The sequence below is a fragment of the Urtica dioica genome, chromosome 3 (assembly GCF_054948205.1).
Source record: "Urtica dioica subsp. dioica isolate 48M chromosome 3, U.dioica_male_clone48M_v1_H2, whole genome shotgun sequence".
Lineage (NCBI taxonomy): Eukaryota > Viridiplantae > Streptophyta > Magnoliopsida > Rosales > Urticaceae > Urtica > Urtica dioica.
Window position 1 is genome coordinate 48366655 of NC_142758.1, and position 22539 is coordinate 48389193.

At 38.6% G+C, this 22539-nt stretch overlaps 5 protein-coding genes across 9 annotated transcripts; 1 reads left to right on the plus strand and 4 right to left on the minus strand.

Moving 5' to 3' along the window:
* Positions 1–558: 558 nt before the first annotated feature.
* LOC149403357 (WAT1-related protein At2g37460-like) lies at positions 559–3388 on the minus strand. The gene is made up of 7 exons (XM_089608683.1): positions 3198–3388; positions 2182–2244; positions 1839–2063; positions 1683–1689; positions 1198–1467; positions 766–917; positions 559–682 (listed from the first exon to the last, which is right to left on the minus strand). The coding sequence occupies exons 1-7, from the start codon at positions 3386–3388 to the stop codon at positions 559–561; spliced, it is 1032 nt and encodes a 343-aa protein (XP_089464809.1).
* Positions 3389–5313: 1925 nt separating this feature from the next.
* Positions 5314–9634, minus strand: ULP1D (UB-like protease 1D). 3 transcript variants are annotated; one of them, XM_089609981.1, is made up of 14 exons: positions 9139–9634; positions 8671–8722; positions 8506–8591; positions 8143–8420; positions 7914–7995; positions 7361–7440; positions 7251–7283; positions 7071–7166; positions 6850–6952; positions 6622–6719; positions 6407–6529; positions 6202–6319; positions 5820–5930; positions 5314–5705 (listed from the first exon to the last, which is right to left on the minus strand). In XM_089609981.1, the coding sequence occupies exons 1-14, from the start codon at positions 9469–9471 to the stop codon at positions 5574–5576; spliced, it is 1725 nt and encodes a 574-aa protein (XP_089466107.1). In that variant the 5' UTR covers positions 9472–9634; the 3' UTR covers positions 5314–5573. The 3 variants fall into 3 exon arrangements, 2 of the variants coding, with proteins under 2 accessions (XP_089466107.1, XP_089466106.1); XM_089609980.1 differs by having other exon boundaries at positions 8506–8603; XR_016296186.1 differs by having other exon boundaries at positions 5656–5705; positions 6407–6494; positions 8506–8603.
* Positions 9635–10660: 1026 nt separating this feature from the next.
* On the minus strand, positions 10661–13757 carry TAF7 (TBP-associated factor 7). 2 transcript variants are annotated; one of them, XM_089608146.1, is made up of 7 exons: positions 13632–13757; positions 13212–13351; positions 12653–12786; positions 12462–12572; positions 11930–12001; positions 11653–11804; positions 10661–10922 (listed from the first exon to the last, which is right to left on the minus strand). In XM_089608146.1, the coding sequence occupies exons 2-6, from the start codon at positions 13342–13344 to the stop codon at positions 11685–11687; spliced, it is 570 nt and encodes a 189-aa protein (XP_089464272.1). In that variant the 5' UTR covers positions 13345–13351; positions 13632–13757; the 3' UTR covers positions 10661–10922; positions 11653–11684. The 2 variants fall into 2 exon arrangements, with proteins under 2 accessions (XP_089464272.1, XP_089464271.1); XM_089608145.1 differs by having other exon boundaries at positions 13212–13346; positions 13632–13745.
* A 183-nt stretch (positions 13758–13940) lies between these two features.
* LOC149403360 (splicing factor PWI domain-containing protein / RNA recognition motif (RRM)-containing protein) lies at positions 13941–19094 on the plus strand. Of its 2 annotated transcripts, none has more exons than XM_089608142.1 (7): positions 13941–14570; positions 15854–16098; positions 16192–16344; positions 16698–17109; positions 17243–17938; positions 18016–18536; positions 18615–19094. In XM_089608142.1, exons 1-7 carry the CDS (start codon positions 14078–14080, stop codon positions 18876–18878), a joined length of 2784 nt encoding a protein of 927 aa, XP_089464268.1. In that variant the 5' UTR covers positions 13941–14077; the 3' UTR covers positions 18879–19094. The 2 variants fall into 2 exon arrangements, with proteins under 2 accessions (XP_089464268.1, XP_089464269.1); XM_089608143.1 differs by lacking the exon at positions 13941–14570 and adding an exon at positions 14672–15259.
* Positions 19095–19763: 669 nt separating this feature from the next.
* On the minus strand, positions 19764–21685 carry ENT1 (equilibrative nucleotide transporter 1). Its single transcript, XM_089610013.1, has 2 exons — positions 21073–21685; positions 19764–20661 (listed from the first exon to the last, which is right to left on the minus strand). Exons 1-2 carry the CDS (start codon positions 21593–21595, stop codon positions 19931–19933), a joined length of 1254 nt encoding a protein of 417 aa, XP_089466139.1. The 5' UTR covers positions 21596–21685; the 3' UTR covers positions 19764–19930.
* Between the last annotated feature and the right edge of the window lie 854 nt (positions 21686–22539).

The window sequence follows — 22539 nt, forward strand, 5'->3', positions numbered from 1 at the left end:
TTAAAATTTTTTTTCTTCTAAAAAGTAAAACAAAAACACATTGTTATTCATCGAACAGTGTTTAGTGTTTAGTGTTTTGTGAGTGTACTCTCTTTCTTTACTTTATATAACCATCACAATATGGTTACTTAACCATTAGTGTTTCAATTAATGGCTGTGATTATGGGATTACATTCAGACTATGTTTGTTCACGTAAAAATTCCAATAATATGCATAAGTAGTATTCTATTTGTACAAGATTTTTTTGCACATAATGACTACGATTAGCTTTAAAATGATCAGCGTTTAATAATCTGCAAGGCCTACTGTGTGTCCTACGTTCTACATACAAAAGAAGATCTTCAAGGTACTACGGTAATTTTCCTAGGCCTTCAATGTCTATACAATTTTTTTTAACATATGTGACTATGTAAGGAAAAAAATATGCTATTTTAAAATGCGATACTACATAGTGTATCCAAAATCAGAACAAAAAAAAAAAAAAGAAGATAAAATATCCAAAGAGAAAAACCATACAAGAAAACAGACTCACAAAGTCGGCCAAAAAAAAAATGTGATCAATCGTGTCCGGTGTTGGTGTTTTCAACGTCGCCTGAAGATTGGTTTGCGGACTTGTGGTCTTTGCTTTTCCCCCAGACGACCAGGTAGAGCCCCGCCATGATAATCGCAGCCCCGATGACCCTGCAAAAGCAACACACCATTAATGATTATGGTAATGATATTGTTTAGAGGGACTTATAAAAAAAAAATACAAGTTGGTTTACCCGCCGAGAAACACGCTCTCTTTGAGGAACAAGGAGCCCATGACTGCAACCATGACCATGCAGAGCGGGCTAAAGGCTGTCACAAACACCGGGCCTCTGTCCCTCATCACGAGTCCCTGCACGTAGTAAGCCAAACCCGATCCAATAATGCCCTGCCACGTATATAAAGATAAATCTGTCAGGTCAACACTTAGAACCGTTTGTGGTTTGACCCTATGACCGCACATAAGTTGAGGTGTGGTGAAGTCTTTCTCTTCTCGCCGTCTCGATCCTCGTGCTTTCCTTTTGCTCGTGTTCTTGGCGTTCTTCGTGTCTTCAAGCTTTTGTGTCTTTTGGATCTTTGAGCCTCATCTTTATTACTACCTTGTGAAAATGACGGTATAACAAAAATCCAAACAGGGAAAAAAAAAACTAAACAATTTAGAGTGTTACACTATAGAGGGTCCAGACGAGCAGTTTCGGGTCCCAGGTGAGAGCCCAGACGCCGCGTTCGAAGATGAGTGCGACGGCGGTCCCCTCGAGGGCGCCGAGGAGGCATATCCAGGCGGTGAGGGATAGCTCGGCCGGGTATGTCTCCAGCGTCACCGATTGGAGGACCATAAAGCAAGCCCAGCCGAAGCAGCACGCTGTCAACATCAAGGAGCCCTTCACGGCGTGGGCCATCCCCACTCCCCGCTTGACCTGGCCCCCGTGCCCCCACACCTGCGGGCAAAGACAGAGCCAGAAAAGTAAATCAGTGGATGCTATAATGTGTAAGAAAAATTTCAGAGGGGGCTAATTTGTAAAAGGAAAAAAATTGTACTAAAGCAGTCAAATTTACGTTTTCAAAATTTTTTTGACGGCCAAGAGATTAAATTTTTTGACGATTAATCATTTTCAAAACAATTAATCTTGAGGTCAAAAACTTTTTCTGAAACCAGATTGCTGCACATTTTACCTATTTCACTAAATTATGACAAACTTTGGTTATTTGCAAATTCATAATTTTAAATTGACTATTTAGCTACATCACCCTTTGTAAAATTTTAAGATAAAAAAAATTTAATAAATAATAGAAAATTTTCTCCTTCCACACCTGTGGACCCTTGACCAACGTCATGATCATGGCCCCTGCGAGCGTGCCGACTGTCCCGGCCACCTTGGCCTGCGATCTCAAGCTCCTTACCCTCACTCTCTCGAGCCTCAGTAGGCACGCCATTACAAATGTGATGGCCGGAAGCATGTTTAGCATCGCTGCAGCAAACGTGGCTGTCGTGTACTTCATCCCCAAGAAGTACATATTTTGCCCTATCACCGGACTGCCATTCACAATCTCTTTATTCAATTATCTATTGTTCATGATTAAATATCGTATAGACCCAAATTAATTTGCTTAAAAAATCAAGAATTTTAGAAACCAAATTTTATATGTGTTACTCAATGAAGCTGAGCGCGATGATCTTCATGAAAATTTGGAGTGTCATCTTGGGCCTCACTTGCCTGTCCAACACACATGTACGATGTATAATGAGACCTTAGGCGAAAATTAAAAATTAGGCCTCGTAATAAATTAAAAAATAAGAATTATTTAAAAAAAATACAATTTTTAACCATCATTATTATTAAAACAAATCAAAATATTACAATTCCCTTAATAATAATAAAATACTAACAAAACTTCAAAAAAAAAAAAAATCAATTATTAGTGTCTCATTTGTATTCTCAAAACTCTATTTTTTTTTAATCTATAATAAAGTAGAAAACCATACTCAAATATAGAATAAAACCACTTCATCTAGAGAACTTGTTCGCCTACCAAAAATAAATGCACTTGTTTCTTTTATTTCTTCCCAAAATTAATAAACATAATTTCCATAAATAAATAAATAGAAAAATAATTTTATATCTACACATATTTGTCCCCAAACTCTTCGAAATTAAGGGATAGACCACTTCCGTTTACAAAGAAATCAGCCAAGGCCTAAATCAGTAGTCAAGTGTGTATACAAAATGTACAGTGAAGTCCCCAAAAAAAATAAGGCTAGTATTTGATTTAGAACTGATATTTTTTGTATTGAAATAATGCAATATATATAGGCATAACAATACATACGTGTAGTCGTGTAGAGTGTTTTTTTTTTTTACAATAACTACAGTCCTAATATGACCTAAATATCAAGAAGAAATCAAGGAGTAATAATAAAATGCAATAACTGAATTCATAACACCAGTCAAATATCATATATATATTAACATCAGGAAATAATAAACTAATTAATAACTAAACCTATCAGGAAATATTTGTATTCATGGTATTCATGTAAGACTCGGTCAACATCGTTTGGACTGGTGAGAAACCTCAATAATAAACAATGAGTATTTCCACACCATTCATCATTTGGACTTAAATGTACATGAGAGAGAGAGAGAGAGAGAGTGAGAGAGAGACTGACTTGTCTAGAAATATGGCAAACGGGCCTATAACGACGGTTGCGACGGCGTTTCGATAGACGGCCAAAACGTAATTGCTGATTCCACGATTGAGAGCGGCTTTGGTGAGAACGTCCAAACCTGCAAGTCCGAGCTGCAAAAACACCACTCCCAGAAATGGCTTTGCTCTCTGAAAACACTCTTGTGCTCTCATTCTCATCGGCTACGCTGTGATGAATATATATATATATATATATATAGGAACAATGAATTGTTTTTTAATATCCCAAGTTTTATTAAAAGGATATATTTGCCCATTTTAGTTATACGTACGTGAGAACCAAGTATTGCCTCAAAGGCCATTTTTTTCTTTTAATGGTTTGGTTTTAATAATAAAATACAAGATATAATCACTAGACCTTAGGATTAATGAATTTCTGATTTTACTGTTATACTACACATTTTGTTTATTTATTTATTTCTGGAACGGTACGGTACAATTTATTAATATATTTGTTGAATCTTACTTAAATTATTAAAAATCAATTAAAGAAGAAGTTTAAAAGGCCCATTAAAACGCATAAAATACCTAAGTTTATCCTACATATATCTCTCTATAAACGGCCTAAAATCACAGTAGAAAATGAAAAAAAGACAAATTATCTTGTCAAACTATGCAATTGACAGCCATTTCTACGTACATCGATTTTTTAATACTAAAAAAAAATAGTGTTTTAATTTTTGCACTCGTTTTATTAGTTTTTTTTCTTCTTCCTGTTTTTGCACTATATCATCACCGCCTCCACATTCAGAATTTTTGGACTAACTTCAAAATTTTGCTTTAGGCCTCTAGATAGCTTACGCCGGGCCTGGGTAAATTCCATGAATTTTCTCAATATGTTGTTCATGCTAAGGTAAATAATAAATAATAAAAAATCAAATAGATTATTGTACTAAGTTCAAATTTACGTAAAACCAAAAAGACCACTATTAATCAAAACTGCATATACCTGTTTATCATATAATCATATAAACTGCATATACCTGTAGATTGGAAGGTCCTTTTACTATTCACCACTTGAAGCTGGTTAGAGAGAGAGAGAGAGAGAGAGAGAGAGAGAGAGAGAGAGAGAGAGAGAAGTAAGAAAAATATTTTTTGGATTTCTGTATAAAACGAAAGAGAAGAAGAGAAGGCTTTTCAGTTTTTATTGTCAATTTCGATTTCGATACAATTAGGATACCCAATCAGAAAAGGAAGGCTTTTTACCCTATCAATTCCGCTATCCCATACCATACTGAAATATATTCGCTTTAATGTTTATTATCTGCTGCAACTTAATACTATTTTTTTTTTTTAATATATTCTTACCATTTTTATGTAAAATTATAAACATATTTTCCTTAGCCCTAGGGCAAGGCCTTTGCCGGGCTGGTGACCCGGGTGAAAAGCCTTGCCACCGGACCTGAGACCGTGCCCCAAATCTCAAGCTAGCTAACAGTCCGTGTATTTCATTAGGACTACGAGAGCAATGAGATATTCTCTGTCTAAGGACGATCGAATCAGTCATTTGTTGATGATTACCAGAGTGTGCTTGAAGAAGCCCGAACTGGTCTGTTACTATGTGGAGTTGTGAAACAAATTCAACCCAACTTTCTTGTTCTCCAAGTCTGCGAAATGTGATTAAAATATGTACACGTCGAAGCATTTTCCGAGGCATTCGAAAACGTTCAGCTGAAGAGATACGTACGAAAAAACAGGTCCACGGAACCGCTGAGAAGAAAAAGCGTCAAAGGACTTGGCTAATCATGTTGAAGTTTTGAGAGCATAATAATTCATGTTTATCACTCTCACGCGGAAAATCAAATCCAACGGTGTACATGAGAGGAACAAGCTATATGCATGAAAGGTTTAACCACATGTATATGGGTGAGTTTTAAAAGGGAAGAAAAAAAAGTTGTAAATTTTCATTGATATGATAGCAAAGGTTTATAACCATTTTGATTGGTTCTGAATTTTATTTTTCATTTTTCACCAAGAACTGTAAACCATTCTAATTGTGGACAATCGTTTGTTTTAAAGTTTTTGGATAGCATAAGAATGCATATAATATCTCCATTGTTTATCGGTCAACTGTGAGAGAGAAAGAGAGAGAGATTTTCCATTCTTGATGAATACTGTCACAGAGTGACAAGGTTAAAATATAAAATGGCTGTAATTTTTTTTTTAAAGAATCATAAACACTACCCCTAACTGGTCGTCACTAAAGGGCTAATTAGCCAAGTCTCTCAAGAAACTATTACCTATTCCAGTGAAACACACTGGTCTTAAAACTAACTTTACAAAATTCAGGGTGAGATCTATACAATAGAGACGGGTTTCGAAAATCCGGCGCTCCAACTCATACTTCCCAAATGTCCTGCAAAGACGAAGGCGAGGACGGCAGCGTCTTTTCGAATTCTTCCGTCAGCAATTTCAGAATCTTCCCTCTTAGACCGGACGCCTCTTCGGGTTTGAACCACTGCCTCCCAAACTGAGGTTCCAAAAAAAAAAAAAAATTACACGAAACGTCACGGTTCTACCGTACATACTATTTAAAAGGGCACGTTAGAATAGAATACTAGTCATTGACAGAATAATTACATACCCTGGCTAAATCTTTTTTCTCCTTCAGCCGGCCCGGAGTTTCCTCGATGAATCGCTCCATGAAGTAGAGCACGAAAAGACCACAATCGTAGTCGTTCTTCTGTTGTGGTACCTGGTGGATAAGAGACACAGGAAATACACAGGAAAAAAAAAACAGGGAGAGTTACACAAATACCTCGTTTGAAGATTAAACATTCCGAGAATATCTCACTCATATCTTCGAACCTTCCATAAACACACATTTTTAAATTTTCAAACGGTTTTGCTTGTATTCTATGCAAAATCTACCCTTCGAAAATAAAAGTTAAATTAAATTGTCCGGAAAAAAAACCAAGTGTCTACTATCTACCTACTCGACTTGAGAATTATACACACACACACACCTTGATGGAATGTTCATCTATTCTCCGAGGGAGACTTTCCCATATCTGGTTCACGAAAGGAGGATCCGAACAAGAAGCCTCGTCACGACGCAAATGGGTCCATTCTTGTTGCAAGAAGCTACGACGACATTGAACAAAATTTCTAACTTTCAAAGAAGACTCAAGATGGGAATTAGTTATAGAACTAGTTTTTTTTTTTCCTTACCTTTTTATATTTTGGAACACTAATGAGCTGGAGTGAAGTTCCAAAGAATCCAGATGTAGTACAACGGGCCCGGATCGCATTCTCCTTTCTGGGTTACAAATGATCACCAGACTCCAATGAACACTGAATTGAAAACCCCATAAAGAGTAAAAAAATAAAAAAATAAAATAAACAAGCGGTACTCAAACGTTTCAACTCAAAAGGACGAGACTTACTCGGCATTAATCGGAATAAGTATGTAATCTTTGTTAAATAGATTAATTCCCTTCCACCACCTCCGAAACTTCAGGAAAAACTCGTCCCTGCTCTTTCCCTGAGTATTACATATATATAGACACACACTCATCACATATGTCACCAAAAGTTGCTAGAAAGATAGGGTTATAATTTCGATCTTAGAGATATGAGATTGGTCACTTGGAAGGGGGAAAAAATATTCATACCTTGCAAGACAAGACTTCCTTGAGCTTATTGTAAAAGTAAGTGTTGAAAAAATGGCAATTATGCATCACACTGTTAGTCGGAGAAGCATGTTGCTGTAGATACCTAGTCAAAGATCAGACCAGATATTATTCTTGAAATATCCAAAGGCATGACTGAGAGAAACAAAACAGAACTCGCAAAAAATATAAGCATGAGAAAAACAATTTTTTTTTAAAAGTACCTAATATAAAAGTTCATTATATTCGATCTCAAATAAGCTTCCGGAGCGAGGCAGTCAAAGTCTGTATAAGAAATTTCAACAGATTCTGGATGCTCCCTGGAATACAATGCACGAACGACGTATAAAAAAATCGGAACTCAAGAAATTTGGCATCATCATATATAGAACTCAGTTTAGTACCTTGAAGGGTAGTATATTCTCACGTTTTTCATCCTGAAAAAAAAAACGTGTAAATTTTCCTAGACTTCAAATATAAAGTTGAAAATTGCGGTAAGGAATGAGATATTTACGATTCGTCAGGTTTCTCTGGAAACTTTAATGGCTCTGCGGGTTTAGGTTCCTCCTCGTCCAGAAGAACGATAGTCTCTTCCTGTTGGAGTTAGGTTAATTTACGCATACCGAGCTAAGCAGTACGGAATAGATATACAGGCAGTTGAATAGAAACATGTTGGACTCTTACAAAGGCAAATTTATAATTTTATCTATCACATTAGCTAAATAGCCAATTGAAATTAAGGGATTTGCAAAATATCCAAGGTTTGTCTAAAATTAGTGAAATGGCCAAAACATCCAAGTACCGTATTTCAATAATTTTGTTGACCCTGTAAATTGTCAAAAAAATTAACGACTGTAAAAAAAATGACAATTAACTTTGGCTATTTTGCTAATCAATTAGATTCAAAAGGCCATTTTGTATAATTTTTCCTATAGTATAAATAAGTCATTAGAGTGGTCATTAGGATATATATATATATAAATCTGTGTGTGTGATTCAAGTTTGCAGAGTCATTATATCAAGAAACTTTGTGGATATTATTGGGAGAATCGTAATGAGAAATATACCTTCCTGGGCCGTGCTTCACTAGAATTCTGCACCTTCCTAAGCCGTGCTTCGCTAGAATTTGAACCGTGCCAAGAATCCTTTCTGTGAGAAGTGATTATCGAGGTCATCCACAAAAGTCAGAAGAACGAAACAATCGGTTTGGGATTCTCGACTAATACGAAAATAAAACAACAAATAAAAAAAAAAATTACCAAGTCAAAGCATTTTTGAAAGGAAAACCAAACTGACCTCCTCTCATAGAAAATATTTGCAGAGTTTTCCCTAATATCATCAAAGCAAGCCGGAGAAGCTCGACTACCCTTTGCTCTGTCGTTCGAGAGAGCTTTTTTACCTCTTTCGCGTGAAAAATCGCGATGGTGGCGTTTCGGAGGAGATTGCCTCGCCCTCGATTGATTTCCGTGCTTTCGTTTCAACCCTGACTCGTTGTCGCTCCTCTTTCTGTTTCGGTCGCACGGACTAAGCAGTGAAATCTCATTATGAAATGCATTCGATTTCCTTTCCTTTGTCTGGGATAGAAGCAAATAATTACATGGATAAAAATTGAAGAAACGAATACCCAAAAAAAAAAAACAAAAAAAAACCCCAACATACGTCTCCATTTATCCTCTCCATGAATATGTCAGCGAACGAGGAACGGTCATATTCTCGAGGCCTCATCGCAGTCTCTCTTCTGCAACCTTTAAACCCACCTACAATATATTTATTATAATCTCCTCAATAGTACAAAACTATTTAGATATTCAGTGATACTCATACCCGTAACATCGGATTTCAAAGACACCACAGGCTTCTCAAATTCTTCGGATTCCTGTTCCGCAGAAACAAAAAGGATGTTAGGATTGCAAAACTTGAAAGTTAAGTCAAGTCTCAGTTTTACCCTAGTAAGCATATCATATAACTTTGCACATTCACCCACATTATGAAAATTTCTCAAAGACCTTCAATTCAGTCCAATTTATAGTTTATTAACAATAAAAATGCAACTTAGGATTTAAAAAAAAAAAAAAACCCAATTAAATCTGTAGCAACAAACTTGAAAACTTTCTCAGCCTAAGTCACAGTGGGATCAAATGTACGACACAAAAAGAGCGCTCTTTTTAATTAGTTCACCAAACACAAATAAAATTAAAACCGAAAAATGTCAAATTTTCTCTGCAGCCATACCAAAAAAAAAAAAAAAAAAAAAAAACCCCAAATTGAATTTTCTTGATGAAAAAAAAAAACCTCCAAGTTAATGGTCTCTGGCTTCCGGTGGAGATTCCTGTAATCCCTATGGTCCTCCAATCGCTTGATATGGCTCCGAATTTTCATGCCATTATCAGACAGCGACCCAGGCAGTTTAGCGAGCGTGTTCTTTAGCCTCTCGATCTTCGCTTCTAGCTCGCGATCGGTCATCTGGTCCATCGGCGCCGGCGATTCCATATCTCCGTCGAGGCTTTTGGACTTCACGATCACCAGAGACGGCGGAGACTGGTCGCCGGAGACTTCCGGAGATAAGAGCTTGTCCCAGTTAAGCTCTATCGGCTTTTTCCTCGCTCTTTCTTCACTCTCTTCCATCTATACATACACATTTACATGTACATATATTCAATTATTTTTGTTTCTATACTATAGGACTATAGTAATGGTCTCTGCGAAACTCTGTCTCTACTCTCCTTTTTCTATTATCGGAAAAATAAAACCTCTCTCTCTCTGTTTTTTTTATTTAATATATGTTAATGGAGATAATTAATTTAGCCTTATTGATTGATAATAAAGGAGAAAATTTAACGAATGAATGGCCTAATTAGGATTTATGACTATTCTAATTTCTAACCGCACAATTATATGGGAAAGACTTTTTTTTATAAGTGGATACCTCTAACCAAGGGTCTCCAATCAATAGATCAACAAATCTTAGGTTTCAATAAGAAAAACAGAAGAAAAAAAAAAACTTAAGAGGTAATGGTAATATACTTTTTCTAAACCTATAAAATTTAAGTTTTAAAACATGTTGGATTTATTTCTTAATATTCGATAAATTATGAATGTAAGAATCGAAAAGAACTCTTTTATGTCCTTTTGTTTTATAGAAAAGTATAACATAAGTTACGTCTAGTTCTTAATCTTTAATCAAAATAACTATATTTGTTATATATATTTATGAATACTAAGCTATTGTTTTACTAGATTTGGGCCTATGTTAGGTCAATGTTGTGTTTGGATTAGAGGCCGATACCCGACGCGGGTAAGAAGCGGGCCAACCGGCCCAAAACCTCTTAAAGAGGGCTGGGCCGAGTAGTCTCCGAGAAGTCCAACCATTTGACAAATTTAGAATAATTTTTACGAAAATTCACGATCATATTTAAGGGAGCCAAAACGGTTACCATGTTAACCGTCCCCACGATTAAATCGGTTGACCACAAGTTTTGAAAACAATTACTACGGTTTAAGTAATTGTAAAAAAAAATATTATTTACTATTTAATCGATTAAAATAAAGTGAATAGTTAATTTTAACATGTCTAAACGCACGAGTTGGCCGATTGTTAATTTTAACCATCGAAATGCCAACTTTTAAAACACATTGATAAAATCGCGCACGAATCACGATGGTTATGTCTATAATTTTTTTGTTGATAGTAGCCGTTTGGCTAGTTGATATAGTTTCTTCTTAAAAAATTGCGAACAAGATCTATCTGTCAAAAATGGAATCAAATTCCTCCATAGAAGATAGAATTAGCAGCGAATCATCATATTGCAAATAATAATAATAACGTCAAAAATATTTATAAAATAAATAATTTTATGAGTAGGCATTAATCTATCATCTTTTGCTTAAGTTACAAGCCAAAGGAATTACAACATTTACACATTTTCCCTCGGAAACAGGTTAATATAAAGATGCTGGAAATTATGTCCCAAGTCAAACCAAAAATCTGACTCTCAAACATTTGAGCATAATAGGCACAAGATATCCATGGTTTTAATTTAAATGGACTCTGAAGCGCCATATTCATTTTGCTTAACCTGTAAAAGGAAACATTTTTTATTTTTTTTTTGTATCAGAACTTGAATATTTTTTCCAGCAAATCCCGGTAAAACGATTGGGCATCATAACAACCTGTAGTAGATTTTTTTTTACTACAGATGTATATAAAATATATCTTAGTACAAAGCCCCAATCTCTATTTCACATTCACAAAAATGTCGGGAGTGAAAATCTGGCGTAACCCTGTATATTTTGCATCAGAACATGACTTATTTCCAATTAATGCATGAAGTGACAATTTTTTTTTTTACTATAAATAAAAAATCCCATACCGTGATATAGAGAACTTCACTAAAGACCGTTTCGGCTGAAGCGGTATTGGAACGATAATAGAAACGTATATGGAATAATAGAACAGAATACCAAAGAGAGACGACATTGAGGAAATGGAAGAACCATTCTTCCTTGGAAAAAAAGCATTTTTATATTCGAATGACAAGGTGACCAAAGAGAAGTAACTAAATCCTAAACCAATTTAGCCACAATTGTAATTCAGAGTTTGGCACACTATTCTAATCAAGATTGTAGTTCAATTCCAAACTTTACCACCAAATTAACCAAACAATGTCATATAAGCAACAAGAACATGAAATTTTTTGGTTTCTATATAAATTTTCGATCAATCATTCAGCGAGCTAAAAATCAAAGATAGACAGACAAATAAAACGGATGCTTGTGCTGATTCAATATACAAATACGGAATCGAACCTTTAGTTATGTACTCTTTCTCCGTTCTTGCATCAACCCGAATCTTCGGACTCATCAGAATCGCTTCTGTCAGCTTCCTCGGCGTTTGTTCCCGTCTCGGGAACATCGGGTTTCGCCACCGGAACAGGGACGTGGGTCTTATTGGCTTCGACATGTGAGCCACTTGTTAAGGATAATCAAATTATTTATACTCGGAAATCCCACTTTGACAACATTCAATAATTCGTTGCAACAATTGAAATATCATGCATTAAATCTCTAAAACAACGGAGAGGATATTGAATGTTTCAGCAGCTCGGCCGGCTGAGATGTTGAGCAAATCTTCCTCGACACGCCGCACAAACTCAGGCTGCAAAACAATTGAACAGTCGGAGATTCGACAATTTCATAAAAATATGGTACATATATATAATAATAATAATATATATTGAAAAAAAATCATACAAAACAGCCCTTTGAAACTAACTGATTGGCGAAATAGCCATGGTTTTGAGCTTTTAGCGAAAATAACTAAGGTTTTATGTTTTAATTAGAAAAATAGCCAAAAATTGACAGAAATCTAGTTTTTTTTAAATCGTCAATAATTGTTTTGACACTGTTTACAGGGTTTGCACCTCCTTATATAAATTTATTGACAAGGTCAAAAAAATTATTGACACATGGTACTTGCATATTTTTGTAAATTTTGGCTATTCCACTAATTTTAGACATACTTGGCTCTTTTACATATTTATTAGTTTCAATTGACTAATTAGCTAGAAAACCCTTATATATACATAAAATTCAATTACGCTTCAAGGGTATCATACATTTAGATCCGGTTCCCGGCGAAATCTTCGTTTTCTTGCATCCCGCATCGGGGGTGTGAGACCGTGTCGTAACTCTACTGCCTCGGGAGCAGTGTCACTGACCATAATCATCTATTCAAAGCTTGACAAAGTCCAAATCAAATTCTTTGTAAACAAATATACAAGAACGATTCATTCGCTAAATAAAATACCTGACCGATATCTGCCGTCTTAATCAACACACTATCATCGTAAGTCTTGAAGGATTCCACGACGGTCGGAAGATCGAGTAGAGACGCTGGAAAAGTGTCGCTCCCGATGGAAAATGTACCGGACCTTCCATCCTCTGACGAGAAAATTCGAATTAATAAGAATCTGGTAATTAATAGCAAGTATCCACAACGCTAATTCTAATTCCATCTCTACAAAAAGTTGTAACCCAATCATCAAACATGACAGATCAATGATATGTACAAAAGGAGCAACGAAGAACGAAATAAACATCTAAAAGGAATGTAATGGAACTTCGCATGTAATCTCGCTCACATTCTTCGATGCTCTTTACACGCCTTTTCTAACATTTTACCTGTTCTGTTCACTGGCATCTTCTTCTTATACAAAACTCGGAAACGGGATAAATAGATAATACCCTAAGCTAATCTCAGATGATCTCGGAACCATAATTTAAACTAACTCCTATTTCTTCACAAGAACATACCATTATATGAAAGAAAAAAGAAAAAAGAAAACTCAGGGGATATATATCCTCACCAGAAAAAGAGATATCTAATGACTTGTCCTCGGCAGCAGAAGAAGAAGAAGCCGAAGAAGCGGTTTCGTTCAAAAGGCGTTCGATGCGTTCGGCGATCGATGGGGTAACTCTGAGTACGAATTGCTCGTCCATTGCTACACTATTCAATAACTAACCATATTAGTCATAAAATGGAAAGAAAGAAAGAACAAAACAAAAAAAAAAAACAAAAAACAAGAAAAAACAGCTGTTAAAGTGACCTAAAAATTGCAGCGGAAAGTTTTAAAGTTCTAGCGATCCAAATACAGCAGAGTAAGGATTCAAAACAACGATGAATTAGAAAGACAAAACACATCATTTGGCAAGCATCACAGTAAATCCATTTCCTGGTCAAGCGAAAACTCAAAATTAACAAAGGAAATATGCTTCAACGGAGATACCTTGGAGAAAGCACCGTAGAAGAATCGGAGACGTGCTCGGAGTTTTTGCCCTAGCCAAAGCTTCACCGACGAATGAGCATAAGAGAGTTTTGAGAGTAGTCGCATAAAATAAAATTTAGAGTTAATGGCAAAAATACCTAATATATTCCCAAAATTATATTTATATACCAAACGCACAAATTCAGAATTTACATAAAGTTGAATGTCATGGGCCAAGGTCGAAGCTAAGACTGGGCCGACTTATTCACAGCTGTCTGACGAAGAGATCCATAAACTATTAAATTCTAATAAATATATTTACAAAATAAAAAGGGACAAGCAAACCGTCTCTCTGATTTTCCCTCTCTAGGGCTCATAGAGAAAAAAAGAAAAAAAATACGAAGCTTTAATCACCAAAAATTTAATCGAACACTCAATAGATCTCCATCTTTCGAAGCTTCAAATCCATGGCTGACTCTAATCCCTCCACGGTAACCCTAGAACCGAATCCCCAACCATCTCAGGACCACCAAAACCCTCAAGCTCCGCCGTCAATTCCGACGCAGTCGTCACCGAACCCTAGCTCGGCGCCATCTCCGGCGCCGGTTCCGATTCCGGTTCCGGTGCCGGCTCCGATTCCGCCGCCTCTCTCGTACGCTCCTCCTCCTTTCTCCACCGCCGTGCCTCCGTCCGCGCCGTCTTTCCGTCCGATTGCGCAGTTCTCTCCGATGCCACAGAATCCGATTTACCAAAACCCTAACGTCCAGAATCCGGCGATCCCGCAATCCAGCGGTGTCGCCGGCGCCGCCGTGCCGGCGCAGCAGCAGCCGATGATGTCGTATCAGCTCCCCCCCGGAGGCCAGCCGCCGAACCTCGTAATGAGGCCTCCGTTCGGTCAGATGCCGAACGGTTTCCCGGTCATGCACGGTGGCGTTCCCCAAGGCGCTATGCAGATTCCTGGTGGGTTCTCTCTCTCTCTCATCATCTCTCGTTAACTTAGCTTGTTACAGTGATGATCAAGGTGTTGGTAAAAAAAACTAGGGTTATCTTATCTTCACATTTCGTGTTGAATCCATAATCTCCCAGCTTCTGTGTTGAGCTGAAGCTGAATGATCTTTTAAGCTCTCGAGTGTGAAATTGTTGCTGTGATTTTGCGGCAGTAGTACTGGTTAAATTGGAAATGAAATGTAGTGAAATTGTTTGGGTCAAAGAGTATGTTTAGAGAAGAAATTCGGAGTCTCTGAGTTAGAAAAGCGATACCGATGACAAGATGTTTTCTCCTACAGTGTCTTGATTGGAAGGCTTGCTTCATATTGCTTAGAGATCTTCTTCTACGACCCGTTTTTTGGTATGCGCGTATTTGTTTGTTTGGTTATTTTGTTAGTCCTTGGAACGACTGCTAAAACAAATAAAATGCAATAGAAAGATTATTCCTTCATACATCTCAATTGCCGGTCCGAGGTTAAACTACTTAACTAAGCAAGCCTATAAAGATATGGAAATTATATTGTTCTCTTTTGTCGTGTTCGTCTTATTAGGATGCTTTTTGGTAGTTTAAGGGTACTTTTCCTTTCATGGGTTTGTGAATTGCCAGAAGCACACCATGTTTGCAACTGAGTGGTCATTGGCCTTGTGTTCTAACTTCTAAGGTATCAAAGTTCTAATTAAAGGCTCTTATTTTATTTGTTTCCAGTCTCTTTTTCAAATTTGCTTAACTAGGTGTAAAACCATTTATGAACCAGAATATGAACTGTTTTGTTTGATTGGATTGTGTCGTTGCCTCGCACCCCTCGGCCGAGGCAGAGATGAAGAGAGTTCACTTTATTTAAGAACTCTTCTATCTGTTTTGCTCCTCTGTCTTAATGATATCTACTATCTAGTTGGAGATTCTGTGTTACTTTCAATTATAAATTCTTTTGTCACTGGTGGATGCTATATTTACAAAGGATGCTATGTTTGCAAGTGGATGCTAAGGTAAGGCCAATCTCATATCTACGCTTTTACACATCGATGCTATCTTTTACGTTTTCTTCAGGTTTTCTGTTCAGCTGGTGATAGTTGCCATGCCTATGCTGCCAATCTCTAATATGCTTTTAATGTGTGGTAACAACAGCAATTAGTTATCTTATTCTTCTTATTGCATTATATAGTATTATATGCTTTGTGCTGCTTTGTATCCGCATTAAGAAGCGCATGTCTTGATCTGATACATTTTCCTAGATCAAATGTTTTTGTTTGTGTAGGTCTTCAGCGATATCCATCTCCTTATCAAGCAATGGTCCGGCCCTTATTTCATCCACGCCCACCTGGGGCTATGGGGGTTCTTCAGCGACCTCCTATTCCCGGAGTTCGCCCAATGATTCTCCCTCTCGTTAGGCCACCACTTATTGTTCCTAGTATTACACCGGTTGAGAAACCATTGACCACCGTGTATGTTGGCAAGATATCACCAACTGTGGAAAATGATTTCATTTTATCCCTCCTTCAGGTAGGTGTTGAGCTAATATAAGTTGCATATACACTGGGTTACATCCTTTTCAAATTTTGTATGCGATATTATTTGCTTATCCTTTTTTTTCAGTTTTGTGGACCTGTCAAGAGTTGGAAGCGTGCTCAAGATCCCTCAAATGGTGCACCCAAGGGCTTTGGGTTTTGTGAATTCGAGTCCGCTGAAGGTGTTCTTCGTGCTTTGCGCTTGCTGAGTAAATTTAGTATTGATGGGCAAGAACTTGTGGTATGTCTACTTCTTTTTATTGTCACCATATTGGTCTATCGTTTCTTTGTTCTTCCTTTGTATCTGCATGGCTTATTGGAGGTTTCTAAAAAAATGAATACAATTCATTTCATGCATCAAAGTGTAAATGGTTCAATTGATCACATATGCCTTGGGTTGAGGATTCTTTGTATAGTAGCCATGCCGGCTGGAAAAAAGGGGTATTTTTACTGTCTTATTTTTTAAAATGTAACTGTTTGAGAGTTTTGTTTTTGGAAGGCAAGTGGGAACTATGCATTTCTTCATCTTCTACTCTTTGCATTATATATTTGCGAGACATATCTATGTAACTTTTTTTTTATTGTTTATAACAGCTAAATGTTGATCAAGCAACAAGAGGTTATCTTGAGAGATATGTTGAAAAGAAAACTGAAAACGCCAAAAAGCTTAAAGAAGCTGAAACTGCGTCGGATACTAAAGAGAATGATGGTGCGGCAAATGAAGAGAAGAATGAAACCCCGAAGCCGGATCAAGAGAAACCAAAGGAAGACAATAATTCTGAGGGTAAAGATAATGACACTGCAAAATTTGGAACTGTGACCGATGACGACAGAGAAGCTGACCGAGAAGCTCTGGCTAAACTAACAAGCATGGTTGAAGAGAGAGTAAAATCCAAACCTCTTCCCCCACCTCCTGCACTTCCACCTGGCGATATCCCTAAAAATCCCAACATAGAGGTACCGGCAAAATCAAGGGATCGAGATTCTGATACAGACTTAAGAAATGGTAAATTCTTTGGTCTTTTTTATTTAGACTCAAGGGTCACTATTGATAGTATTAATTAAGTTTCGTTCCTGAAGTTTAATAGTTTTAAAGGTTGACCGAATTATGCTGTCAATATTATTATGGCTTCTTGCAGATGGTACTGGAGAAAAACACGATGATGAGCTGACAAGTGATAATAAACAGACAATTGAGAGCGAGAAAACTGAAACCAGCTCACCCGATAGGTCTAGAAGGAATGATCGTAGGAGCAGAGAAAGAGACAGAGAACGTGACCTCAAAAAGGAAAAGGATCGGGAAATCGAAAGATACGAAAGAGACACGGAACGAGAGAGGGTACGCAAAGAGAGGGATCAGAGAAGAAAGATAGAAGACGCGGAGCGTCAGTTTGAGGAATATCTCAAAGAGTGGGAGTACAGAGAAAGGGAAAAGGAGAAGCAACGCCTCTATGAGAAGGAAAGGGAAAAGGAAAGAGAGCGCAAAAGAAGGAAGGAAGTCATTTACGAAGAAGAAGACGAGGACGAGGAATCGCGGAAGAGGTGGCGCCGAGGCGCGATCGAAGAAAAGAGAAAGAGGAGACAAAGGGAAAAGGAAGACGATTTGTTGGACTGTGAAAGAGAGGTAGAAGAAATCGCCGAGGCCAAGAAGAGAGAGGAAGAGGAAAGGCTGAGAAAGCTTGAGGAAGAAGCTTTGAAGAGTTCATCTGATCACGTCACAAACGGAACAGACAGAATCGAGTCCGCCGAAGGAGAATCCGGCGCCGAGTTGAAAGACACGCCCATGGAAGAGGATATCAAAGAAGATTCCGATTCTGGCCATGAAAATCATAATGGTACGTATCTCTGCCATTACCAGAACCTTATAAACACCCTTTTCTGCTTTCTAATTATTCTGAAAATTGTATCACAGGCGAGGAAGCTCTACAGAACGGAAGCAATGGAGACGAACCGACCATGGCTTCCGTTGCTTCGTCGGAGACACAGCACGGTGGTGGCAATGTCACGACGAAGAAACTCGGCTTTGGACTAGTCGGGTCTGGGAAACGCACCGCCGTACCTTCGGTGTTCAAGTCCGAGGACGACGACGAAGCCCTGAAAGACAAAAAGATGAGGCCTTTGGTTCCGATCGATTACTCGACCGAGGAACTACAAGCCGTACAACAATCCACTTCCGGCGCGGCCGCTCAGCCTAATCTCGCGGCCGCGGCGGAATTCGCGAAGCAGCTCGCGAGTGCCAAGGAAGAGAAACCAGACCCCGAAAGGGAAAGAAGTAGCAAACGCTCCAGACACGAAACCGATCATCACGGCCCGGATAAAACAAAGGCCGCGGAGAACAAGAAGCTCATCGATGCGAAACAGCTGATCGATATGATCCCTAGAACCAAGGAAGAGCTGTTTTCTTACCAAATAAATTGGGCCGTTTACGATGAGGTACTGTACATCAACATTCATTCATCAATTCTGATCAAGTTTTTTAGCCCTTGAATCCTTTTTTTTTTTAATCCCCAGCATGTTCTTCACGAGAGAATGAGGCCGTGGATATCGAAGAAGATAACGGAGTTTCTGGGAGAGGAAGAGGACACACTGGTGGATTACATAGTGACGAGCACACAGGAACACGTCGAAGCCGATCACATGCTTCAGCTTCTTCAGTCCATACTCGACGACGAAGCCGAGATGTTTGTCCTCAAAATGTGGAGAATGCTCATCTTCGAGATCAAGAAGGTCGAGACCGGACTCTCCTCTTCTTCTTCTTCCAGAAATCGATCGTGACAGACTGAGTTTGTTTCACTTCTCTAGAATTGTTATGTTAGAATGGATTGTGAAATAAACCATTTAGATTATTGTCTTGTAATATTATTAGTCCATCTCTTCATCCTCTCGTTCCATTAATCAAATTAAACCCATTTTTGTATTCAACTCTCAGTGTCAGCCATTGTTGTTTTGAAGGCATGAAAAAGAGAATGGGAGCAGAGATTTTGTTTGATATCACTCGAGATATCGATCTGTGCCAAAGTCTTGAGCCCTAAGTATTCAAGTTTGACCTCTTTCCGAGATAATTATTCAAATTTTTTCCTAGACTCAACAAAATAGTTCATGATGAGAGAAACAACGTCATGATATACATATATAGATTCAGATAACCCAGAACCAGGAGATTAAAGACCCAAAATGCCCTCGCCGGAAGTGTTAATGCCGGCGGAAACAGCCTGCAAATATAATCTTTTCAACTCCCTTGTCGCGATGGTATTTATCCTCTGATAACTTGTAATCTTTTTATGCAATATTCTCTCTTATCTGTAACGTATTACAATATTCAAGTAATCTTGATGCTTTACACTGTTGCAAATATTACTAGTGCATGCAACGTTTTATGACTGAGAATGAGTCTTAAATTTTAAGTTCATATCATGTTCATAGAAGTATACTATACCCTTTGTTGCACTTAAACGACAAGTGGGTTTGTAGCTGAAAAATACTCTTACCCATTTCAAGGAAATTTGCCTAGCTGAAAATTTTCCCCTTCCTTTCGTGACGCGTCCCTGTTGAGTAATAAATTTTTCGAAATAGAAAAATGGTTTTTGAAATAGAGAGCACATGTTATCCAGGTTATAATACTATCATCACACAACTGTAACTTCCTATGCAAGAAACACCAAAACCAAACACCACGTCTCAATCAAAAGCTGTGAAAACAACACTTCAAATTAGTCGTTACGTCTCATCATCATCAACAGAAATGGTAATACAACAACTTAAAAGATGTACACTTTCATTTTTTTTCACATGATATATATTATATAAATATATATCTATACATAGATTCAGATTACCCAGAACCAGGACACGACCGACCCGACGGCGAGCCCGACGACCAAGAACAAGACGATGACGATCCCGGCGGTCTCCGAGTGCTGAAGCGGGACCGCCTTGGGCGCCATAATCATCAAAACGCTCGTCAAATACCCGTTGGTCAGACCGAGGAGACACGTCAGCACCGTCACGGGGATCTCGGTCCGGAGGAACCGCGGGCCGTGCAAACACCCATAGAAGAGCGGCACGAACAGAAGCCTCGCGAGGGACCCGCCGACGGCGACCCGCTCGCCCTCGATCCGCCACATGGCGGTCAGCGATTTGCCGACGAGGTCGAAGACGTTGTAGCCGGCGATGAGGAGCACGGAGTACCAGTCCCCGAGGAGCTCCGAGTGGACGTCCTCGGTGATGAACCCGGGGAAGATCGAGAGCGTCACGGCGTAGATCGCGACGATGCCGAGCCCGTGGAGCTTGACTCGGCCCACGATTTCCCACAGAGTCGACCTCCACCGGGCCCCGGTTAGCGGGCCCCGCTCCTGTTCTTCCTCGCCCGCGGCCCGGTTCTTGAGCTGCTTGTAGTGCTTCATCAGCGGGAGTCGCGGGGCAGCGTTGTAGAACACGATGCAGACGATCATGACCGCGATCGAGACTCCGAAGTAGAGGTTTGCGCTGTTTCTGAGGCCTCGTGGGTTTTGAGGGAATATCGCTTTCGTCAAGATCCTCAGAAACGAGACCAACACACCTGAAAAAGAAGAAGAAGACACAAACACAAGGTTTAATTTCAGTGTAATGCTTATAAATCTGCACAGATTGAGAATCTAATCTGGAGAACTGTTTGTGTATTGCACAACAATGATCAGGGATTTTGGACAATTATGATTCAGAAAGTCATTTCCTGAAACCAAAAACAATCAATAAGTCTTGACCTACGTTTTACACACAGAGCTGACCCAAAAAGTCAAGAACTAATCCAACAAAGTACAAGAAAACTAGCATTGACAAGCATAATTTTACGTCACATATCTAGATTCACTATCCTCAATAACCGTTTTAAAAGCTGGTAAAGCAAAGTCTCATTTCATTTCATCATCGAATTCAGATCCGCCCATTAAAAAAACCCTAGAAATTCAGAAAAGTACGAAAATGCCCTCACCGGAAGCGGCGGTACCAGCGACGACAGCTTGCATATACCTCTCCGGCAACTCTCCGGCGGAGCCGACGATCCCGCCCTGAACCAGCGAGTCCGCCACTCCGGAGATCGCCACCGCCACCACGGTGGCATCGAAGCCTCCGTACACCCCGACCCGTCCCCGGACGTAGGTCCAATCGATGACCGGCACGGCGAGGAGAGTGACGACGAAGAGGCTGAGCCCTAGGTTGATCCTCAGATAGTTATCGGTCTTGTGCGAGAATAGCACGATCAGAAGAAGCACGGCGAGACACGTCAGCATGTAGACGACGCCGAAGACTCGGTCGACGCTGGCGTCGGGGTAGAGGAAAGAGAAATAGTCCACGGCGGTGATGAAGGCGTTCCACGGCAAGAGAAACCCTAACCCTAGCGTGAAGTAGATCGCGTATCCCATGTTCAGAGAGTCCGACGGAGTCTTCTCCTCCGCCGGCGACGGCGAAAGAAGCCGAGCCGATTCCGGTTCCGACCCGTTTTCGATTTGACCCATCTTTTGTATTATTGACTGTCTATTTAGATTTTAGAATCAGTTTTTTTTTTGGACTCTACGTTTTGTGGGACGTTACTTATTGTGGCCGTTTTGATGGTTCGTACGATGTCGTTTTGAAGATAAACAAATGATACGAACAATAATGAGGAAATTAGTAGGTAGTTGGTGCCGTAGAAACAAGGAGTTTGTACGTCTTTATCGCCGTTGAATAAAATAAATGTTTTAGGCTGAGATTATTTATGATATTTTGAGTTTTTTTTTTTTTTTTTTTGCACGTTGTAATTTTTTTTTTTTTTTTATCTTTCAGAATAGATGGAGTATATCACCGCTAATGACGAGGATAAAGATGGACATTTGGTCAGAACGTCCGTCAGAGCAGAAAATTTTTGTTCCAATTGAACCGAAATTTATTTTGATCCTTAATGGACTGGAACTATGTATTTCAAATAGTAAAAGAATTGCGGTCAAACCGAAATTAACCATTTTGTTCCAGTATTTTCAACATAGAAAAAAAAATCCGAAACTTAAACTATAGTATACTTAAAAAAAATTTAATAAGTTGTTGATGAATAATACTGGAACGGTATAGAAATTTTTGGTTTCGTGAATAATACTAGATTAGAATTCTGGTGCTGTGATTAGTGTCAAACGGTATCGAAAACGAAAACGAAAACGAAAACGAAAATTTGCCTAAAATTATTGTTGAATTTGAATATAACCTATTATTAAACAAATATTTAGATAATTACGTGGCCTACTATACAATATCACTTTTTTTATTTGCTTTTTGGAAAACAGCAGCTTCTTTAGTCCAATAATTGTTGGCACATAAGTTAAGGAACGTGGTCACTTGTGAACCATATTTTGCCTGAAATATTTCTGTAGTGTTTTTATTTTTTATTATGATTATTTTTGCAAAGTCGCTCTCGCTCTATCTTGCATTA